Below are 9,858 nucleotides of genomic sequence, written 5' to 3' on the forward strand. Positions count from 1 at the left end.
CTGTCAACATCAGTACTGAAACAGTACTGACAAAATTAGTACTGAAACAGTACTGTCAAAATCAGTACTAAAACAGTACTGTCAAAATCAGTACTAAAACAGTACTGTCAAAATCAGTACTGAAACAGTACTGACAAAATCAGTACTGAAACAGTACTGTCAAAATCAGTACTGAAACAGTACTGACAAAATCAGTACTAAAACAGTACTGACAAAATCAGTACTAAAACAGTACTGTCAAAATCAGTACTGAAACAGTACTGAAAAAATCAGTACTGATTTCATTGAAAGTATAACATTATAAGTTTTCAGTCTTTCCTTACAGTACTGATATGCACGAGGGTAGAAATGTACCAAAAATGTATGGGTAAATTATTGGTAGTGTACGTATTTAACCAGTGTATAATATGCCAAGCCGGTATTAATGATAACCGGTTTTAAATATCAAAAATTTAAATACATGATTAAATTCAGCATACTGAAGAAACCCCACATATTGAATTTTGTTGAAATTACACAGTTTAATTTTGGACCCCGATTTGGACCAACTTGAAAACTGGGCCCATAATAAAAAATCAAAGAAAATGTTTAGATTCAGCATATCAAAGAACCCCAAGAATTCAATTTTGTTAAAATCAAACTAAGTTTAATTTTGGACCCTTTGGACCTTAATGTGGTTCAATTTGAAGACGGGACCAAAAATTAAGAATCTAAATACACGGTTAGATTCGGTTTATAAGAGAACACCATTAGTTCAATTTTTGATAAAATCAAACAAAGTTTAATTTTGGCCCCTTTTGGCCCGTAACTCGTTGGGACCAAACTCCCGAAATCAACCCCAACCTTCCTTTTATGGTCATAAACCTTGTGTTTAAATTTCATAGAATTCTATTTACTTTTTTACTAATGTTATGGTGCGAAGACCAAGAAAAATGCTTATTTGGGCCCTTTTTGGCCCCTAATTCCTAAACTGTTGGGACCTCAACTCCCAAAATCAATTCCAACCGTCCATTTGTGGTCATAAACCTTGTGTTAAAATTTCATAGATTTCGATTTACTTAAACTTAAGTTATACATGTAGTGCGAAAAACCAAGAATAATGCTTATTTGGGCCTTATTGGACCCTTATTCCTAAACTGTTGGGACCAAAACTCACAAAATCAATCCAACCTTTCTTTTCTGGTCATAAACATTGTGTTAAAATTACATAGATTTCTATTGACTTATACTAAAGTTATAGTGTGAAAACCAAAAGTTTTCGGGCGACGACGACGACGACGCCAACGTGATACCAATATACGACCATTTTTGTTTTTGTTTGCGGTCGTATAAAAACCATAAAAAATATATATAAATGAAAGTAGGAATGTACGTTGTAATATATATTTCTATGAGACATAAACAGAACCAAATGACAACAACTGATCATTCAAACCAATATTAGTAAAGTAAAGGTCTTCAGCAAAAGTCAATTGTTCATGCAATCTGTCAAGCTATTTAGTTATCTACTTAATAAATCGATTAAAAGCATCTATACCTAAATTAAAACAAATTAACATGATTCTGGGGGTAAAAAGAGATTTCGGGGGACCCCCAAAAAAGAGAAAACTGTAACATCCATGCATGACACAGATGAAAGACTACATGTGTCATGTATGCTAATATTTGAAGCATTTTAAAGAGTAATTAGATATTATACAGAAGGGACAAGGAGCATACACAATGCCGTAATCGTGTCAGATGACGAACTAAAATTAGTTTCACTTCGCATTGATGCATATCAGCAGTGCAAGATGTTAGCAACAGAAATGTTAGGCAGGAGTTGGCCGATTTCTTTTCAAGCGTTGACGTTGGTTTCCATTTGCGTCCATCGACAAATAGTACATAAAACTAACAACCCAATGTAGTCTGTAATCAGTGGCGGATCCAGAACTTTATGAACGGGGAGGGGGGATTGGGCGCTGACTGACCTTAAAGAGGGGTCCAGTCATGCTTCAGTGATTCTCTATATAATCAACACTTTTTTATAAAGGTGTAATACCACCAAATCATGGTACGGCACATCCGGTTGCATACGAAAGTAGGTCTAAAAAAATATTCCCTTGAATTTGACCGTTGTAGGTAATCAATTCTACATTTTATTGCAGTAAAACTATTTCTGTGTCATAAACATAAGTCTTGGGTATTTCAAAACAATATTATTTTTTATTTGTGATTTCTATAGAAAATTTTGTAATCTTGAGGTTACATGGTGACTAAACCTTGTACACGGATAGAATAAGGGGAGAAATTTGATTGGTTAACTTCCAATGATGGTTATTTTCTTATATGCAATGAAATGTTATGTGAAACTTTTTCTATAGAACTGAACAGGATAAAACTTTACTCATGCCAAGTATTTCTTTATTTGAAACAAAGATAAATTCTGCACAATTTTTTGTAAAGTGCAAATTTAACAAAGACTAATAGGGAAAAATCAATGGTGGTATTACACCTAAACAAAAGGGGGCCCCTGGATCCGTCTATGTTAACGTAGAGCGAAGTACAAAAAAGATTCGTCTCTTAAACTGAGAACGTTTCAATGTGTTCAAGTTTGACAGACTTTTTCAGACTATGCAAAAGAGGGCGTTTTATTATTTACCGTTATGACACAAAGTAAATACAGCTTATACACAACACATGCATGGTTAATTATATTTTTTGGAGGAGATACTTGACATTCACAAGATTCTACGTTATGTCAACAACTGGTTTCCAAAAACGATTTTTGTATTTCATTTCATCATGAGACACAAATGTTACCGTAATTAGATTTTGAGTACATGTCTAGAGTCCTCCAAATAAAAGCATGCAGTGGAATAAAATTTGTTTCTTTGAATAAACTCTGTACAACCTCTAATGTACAGCTAAAGATTAGAACATGGTCTATATGTGCAACCATAACCCATTCACATATGCATGGTAGAAGGTTAATGAAAATAAATCCCAATTTAAAATACAACGGATTATAAAATTTAAGCTTTTTTCTGATTTTGTTAATCACTTTTAATATACATGAAATACATTCTTCATAGTTGGATTATAATTTTGTTTTACTGCTTGTTTTATTTCGTGTATTTAAATATCAATACATAATTTCTTTGCAAGCTGGTCATAATTTAGCCTAGGGTAGTTGTACATAACGTGTTGAACTTGTAAAGGTAGATACAAGATGACATCTTAATGAAAATTTACTATTTTACTCGTATAATAATACTCTCGGGTGTTTTGTTCCCAGAAAATTTGTAAAAAAACTGCAAATTTTGTGGTCAATTTATATCAATATAAATGATTGATAAGTGTTGGTATTGTCATACTAGAATCCTAAACATTTTATGGAAGTGAAAAATTATACAAAAAGGTGCAGTAATTCCGCGAATTCAGTTATCATACCACTCTAGTATGAACTTTTTATTTTTTTCGACAACTTAAAATAATTGCTTCAAATTTAATAAGTCGTGAAAAATCGATATAAGAAGGTACGTATTTCAAAACTTGTTCATGGGGGAACAAGTTTGTTTGGTTAAGAATTATATTTTATGATGTGTTTATTCAATTTATAATCATAGACATAAAAAAAGGCAAACACAAAATGCTTTTAAGTTAATTGTTTTTGGTGAAAAGAGTATTAGGGCGAAAATTAGATATTTTAGGGGGGGGGGGGGGGGGGCTCGACGCTTCCAAATATTTTTCAGTTTAATCGGAACGCAATTCTGGGGTGCTGCTGCTGCTAATGTGAAGATGAGATGATAAACTTTTGGTGTAATGGAAAATTTAGGATTTCCTCCCTTAGCACCCCACTAAAAAATGTAAAAAGAAGTTTACCACTGATTTCCCACATGTTGATATGTGTATAAGATGTATAAATAGATTAACCTTTCGTGCATTTCTCGTGACCGATTGTAGCTTAGAAATGCAACTACACTAATCAAAGATAGAAAAGATAAGAGTAATTGTACGTATTAAAGTACTATGGATCCATACTTCATATCCGACGGAATGTCTCCATGTTCCAAGGCAGCTAGCGCTGAGAGCTTAGCCTAGCGTTACCAGTTTCAGTAAATAAAAAAATAAAAATGAAGTTTATATAAAGAGGATATCATAAATTGAGGTTAACTAAAATTATATAACGTTTGTTCTAATAAGAAAATCAGCATTACATTTTCATGAACGTGCTACGTTCGAATATTTCATACATCAATCTGATACTACAAATGTACTATAGGAAGTTCGACGACTACGTAAAAAAAGGGGGGTACTTTGTCGATACATACACAAACATCGGTAACCATATACATACCTGTAAAAAGTAAAGTAATCACTACACGGACCACAATCATATCCATGAATTAAAGTTGTTTTGTTTTTGAATGCAACTACATAATTGTTATATATTGATTTTCCTTATAAACACAATATCCAATACCCAGATAAACTACGTTGACATTTTAGGTAAACATCAGAACATTTTAAATACCCACATAATTATATTAATGAATGTCAGATTCCAAGATACAAATATGAATTCATTTAAATCCATAAAATTACATCCTATCAAGCATTAATAAATATAACTGTTCTTCAATAATAGAAAAATATGGCCGATTTCATTCCATGTGTGTTGGGTAGCGTTACTGTCTTTATAATGACTGAAGGCAATTTAGGTTGATCGATATACTGATAATAACCCGCATTAGTTTAACATAGAGAGATCACAGATTTACATCCGATACACCGGTCAATTTTTGAAAAACAGGAAGGAGTTCCGTGTATACCTTAGAACATATTCCTTCCGGTTGAAAAAGTAATGTAATTTTTATCAACATTACCTGTCTATTGATTCGCTTTACCGAACCGTGACAAAACAGTAGGTAATGTTGTTTTATCAGTGTCACACATCACGTCAAATGTAGTGCACTAAAATAAATTATATTACATAGGAGTTATTTGTGAAATTATGACACTGGAAAATATATGTTGTGGCTTTTGTTTATTTTGCAATCTGAATACTTCATAATATTTCAAATATCAATTTCTTGAATGTTCAGGTTTAGTTATTTTAATCGTTTGCACTTTTGATAATACAAATAATCCGTAGGTGTTTTAATTAACAACATGGAAGATTTATTGAACGTAAATATATGACATAACAATTTGTACTGACGTTACGCACAGTCTTGGTGCCACTTAGCGTTACACGACGTTCCTAATAAAACGACGATTTTCACGTTGTTCCACGGAAAGTTTCAAATGTTGACCTCATATTCTACTCATGTGAAATGCCGCTTAAAGTACAGAGATTTTCGAAGTTGCTTCTGTATATGGTTTTATTTTTTCAAGCCGGTGCAAATACAAAATGTCATTGAATTTGAACAAAATTTTAATTACATATCATTGAACAATTTTTGATTTTTGCGAAGAATTATATATGCAACAATTACACAAAATAACAATTTGATGTCTTGTTAAATAATTGAAATATATATATAAAAAAAGATGTGGTACGATTGCCACTGAGACAACTTTCTACAAGAGACCAAAATGACACAGAAATTAACAACTATATAGGTCACTGTACGGTCTTCAAAAGCAAAGCCCATACCGCATAGTCTGCTATAAAAGGCCCCGAAATGACAACGTAAAACAATTAAGACGAGAAAACTAACTGCCTATTTTTTTTGGCTGAGGAGGATAATAAAGAAGATCTCACTTTTGTTTGCATTTCCTTTTTCAATGTATCTTGCTTTTATAAAGTGGGGGTGCGGTCAATAGTAAGTTTTTCATGTATTTGGTTTTGATGTTATATTTGTTATTCTCGTGGTGTATTGTCTGTTGCTTGGTCCGTTTCTGTGTGCTGTTGCGTTTCGGTGTTGTGTCGTTGTTCTCTTCTTATATTTAATGCGTTTCCCTCGGTTTTGGTTTGTTGCCCCGATTTTGTTTTTTGTCCATGGATTTATGAGTTTTGAACAGCGGTATACTACTGTTGCCTTTATTTCTCTTTGTTATAGCTCCGGAGCATTGTCTTTTTGGAGTATCCAAGTTAAATATTTCGACATCTTATATCCTTGAAACAATGTAGATCTACATTTTAAGGCATATTAAACGAGAACTTTATTTTATAAACCATTTCATGAAATTATGTTATGTCAAATATGCAAGAAAAAGTCGTATACAGTTTAACGTTTTTATAACGCGAACGTCAAATTACGGTTACGGGGACATTTCATTGGACATCTTAGATCGGTTCGGATTTTCCACCTGCAACTCAAACTAAAGTACATATCATATCATTTTAAAGGAAATTAAATGTATTTTCCATTCATATCAGTTACCAGGTGATAAAAATTTGAGATATAGTAGAATTTCGTTTGATAAAAAGCCTCTGAATTATTTTTTGTGTTATTTTGTCCATCGGGACATTTTATTGGACACGGGAAAAATTACGATGTTTTTAAAATAAGACCGCAGTTACATAATGATGTCTTCAGATAGTTTCTTACATGTATAATTTTTCTGATATTATTGAAATCCATTTTCGTATGTTATATATATTATGAAATTGAAGACAGAAAGTTTTTTTACGGGTTGAGCAGCAAATTGGGACATTTTTTCTCTTTTTTATTTAAACTTTTCTGACGATCTTCCTACTCTTACAGTGAAAAACGTCTATTACTTCATTTAGCGTCAAATGTATACAATGTAGTTGTAAAATTTTAAACCATTCTACTTACTAATGAGACCGCACTGGGATTTCAAGGACGCACATAAAACAAAATTGTAACAGCGGGACACCCTTAAAATGACGTTATAGACATCGAAATGAGCAATTTGTTTCATCAAAAAATAGACAAAACACAAATTCATCTATGCTATTGATTACTATGTGTTATTTCCTTTCGAATGATATGCATAACATGGCTATTTATTGTATAGGATAAGAGCTTGAATTTGAATAACCCGCCATCTAACCCATATTTCCAAAGTGACACCAATATCGTGCGCAACGTCAATATCCCTGTTTTCGTCCTATTTGACGATTTTTTCTGTTCCGATATGCAATCACATACATGTATCATTGTTATATTCTGGTGTGGATACAGATGAATTAAAGCAGATAGTATAACTAGGATTTTCATCAAATCAGGCGGGTTCTTTTTTTTTGCCTGTTCAAACAATTGTTGGTCTGGAGATTCTTACTACAGATTATAACAGAAACGTGTCTCCCGCAGAAATTTGTAAATTACGTCAATGAGGTTTTACGTTTTTAAGAACTTCAAAGATGAGATTTTTGATCATGTAAGAGTGAACTAATGGATCATTTGAACCTTGTTGAACCTGTTGCTTGAATTGTTGTTGTTGATGTGGTATTTGATGTCTTTTTGGATGTATGAACAATGAACATGTAATCAACAATCGCTAGTTACATGGTCGATTTCTTTGATGTTAAGGTTTAAAAATGAAGACAGTCCACAATCTTAAATGTTTTTAGCAGGTAATTTATACTTTTTTTTTTACATTACGTTTATCTGAATTTTTAAAGTTTGTATAATAACTTTTCTCGACCAATGATATTTTTTTTACTGTGATGCCAAAATTCAAAAATAATTTTAAAGTTTTAAAGTCACTTAAATATTCTATATTGAATGAATACACCCGTTCCATCATCTGTTTGTCTAAAAGTTTCGTTCATTCCACTTTTTTAGTAACTTATACCTCTTTCCTTCAGGACACGCCACAAATTAGCCCCCTTTGAAGTACAAACGACTTGAAATGGACCTAGCATTGATACGAATAAAAGTGATCATATAAAAGAAACAACCCCCAACTTACATATAAGTACAAACGACATTGATTTTGTAAAACAATCAACACGTGAATTAACAAACAAAGAGACATTTAATTTAATAAGAAATCATTTCCAACCTGGAATAAACTATAACTTTCCTATAAAAAATATGCAGGAAAGAACAAACTGTTTTAGCTGAATTGGCTAAACCGCTATGATGGGCTAGTGTACTCACCTTCACAAGAAAGAGCTTACTGAATATACTGTGCTCTGTTTGAGGTTGATAGTTTGGGAACATTATCATGCAAACCATTAACAGATATGGCACATGCAAGTACAAGACTTAACTAGCATTTCGGCCATGATGAGAAATCATGCAAAAAAAGTCATACTGAATTGATAAAGCAATGAATGAACGTATAAAAGCAAACCGAACTTGATGTTATAGTTTAAATATTTGCACGCAGGCATCCAAGAAAAATGAAATTGGAATCAATTTTATAAATAATGTGTAACTTTTGTCTTCTATCGTTGTAACTATTTTCATGATACCAATAAAAAAAATGAATTTTAATTTAAGATTTCAAACGGTGACCACCCCCTAATAAATTCCTGGATCCGCCCCTGTTAACTATGGTATACATTTCCTTGGACTCTCATCTAGACCTAGGTACTACATGTAATCATAATGTTTGAGGGTTTAACAATCATAAGACAACGTCCAAATATACATAAAATGGGTATAATATTGTGTCTCCATTTTGTAAATTTTTCACCGAGCGAGTACTCGAATATCGCTCGGTAAATCCAACGAGTAATCGATTAGTAAATATTCACCGAGTTGACATCCTTAATTGAGCCTCAGTCACACTGTCACGTTTTACTACGCTTTAAAATGCTACATGTATGTTTAAACTATGTTTTTAAGAAAATTGTCCCGTTATTTTGAAAGCTAGGTTTTACAAGGTTTGTGCTACGTTCCTATCCACATTTCGCTACGTATAAGTACGTGTAGACCCACGTTTCCACCACGTATTGATACGTTTCGATACGTAGTATGCACGTTTTGTTACGATCCGCTAAGCTTTGATACGTATTTACTAGGTTTCGATTCCGTTTCAATTTTTTGCTACGTTTGAGGTGAAATTTTCAAAACATACGGGGCATGTTTCTTTTGTACCCCCGCTTTAAAAAAAGGTTTTTTTTTAAAGAGGGGTATACTGTTTTACCTCTGTCTGTCCTTCCGTCAGTCCGTCAGTCCGTCAGTCCGTCAGTCCGTCAGTCCGTCAGTCAGTCCGTCCGTCCCATGAATATTTTTCGTCGCATTTTTCTCAGGAACTACAATACAAGGATTTCTGAGATTTGGTTTCAGCCGGGGTTTATCTAAGTCAGTTATACCGTGTGATGCGTTTTCAGATTGATCACTTGACAACTTCCTGTTTACCGAACACTTGTATGATTTTACACATGATAGCCAAGTTGAAAATTTTCGTCACATTTTCTCAGGAAATACAAGTATTTCTGAAATTTGGTTTCAGGATTTATATAAGTCAGCTATACCGTGTGATGCGTTTTCAGATTCATCACTCGACAACTTCCTGTTTACCGAACACTTGCATATTTTTACACTATTAATATTATCCACTTGCGGCGGGGGTATCAGCAGTGAGCAGTAGCTCGCAGTTTCACTTGTTAAACAATGGATTACTACGTTTTTTAACGTTTCTACTGCGTTTTGATACGCTCCATTGCGTATACCCTGTTTCGTTTCGCTTTCAAAGCGTAGTAATACGTAGCTCTTGAAACGTGATAGTGTGACTGGGGATTAATAAATACGCAGTCACGTCTTGTTTGTATTTTGATAGGGGATGTTAAATCCGATGACTCAAGTAGGGAAAGTGCCGTTCTCTTTCCACGTTAAAATAACCTTCTAACAACACATTGACGGATGGTGGCGTATTGTAAGACTAAATGCCTGGCCCTATTCAACATACCTTCATTTTCTAGTAGCATTCGAAATTTCGAACCCACTA

The 9,858-nt window shown here is 33.2% G+C and overlaps 1 protein-coding gene across 1 annotated transcript in view; it reads right to left on the reverse strand.

Moving 5' to 3' along the window:
- The window catches only part of LOC134715550 (lachesin-like), a 39,745-nt gene extending 34,869 nt beyond the window's left edge, over window positions 1–4,876 (reverse strand). Inside the window, exon 1 of the mRNA XM_063577790.1 lies at window positions 4,340–4,876. Within this exon, the coding sequence (XP_063433860.1) occupies window positions 4,340–4,385 (46 nt within the window). The 5' untranslated portion in view covers window positions 4,386–4,876. The remainder of the gene's footprint in view (window positions 1–4,339) is intronic.
- Window positions 4,877–9,858: the final 4,982 nt, after the last annotated feature.

The sequence above is a fragment of the Mytilus trossulus genome, chromosome 4, assembly GCF_036588685.1.
Source record: "Mytilus trossulus isolate FHL-02 chromosome 4, PNRI_Mtr1.1.1.hap1, whole genome shotgun sequence".
NCBI lineage: Eukaryota > Metazoa > Mollusca > Bivalvia > Mytilida > Mytilidae > Mytilus > Mytilus trossulus.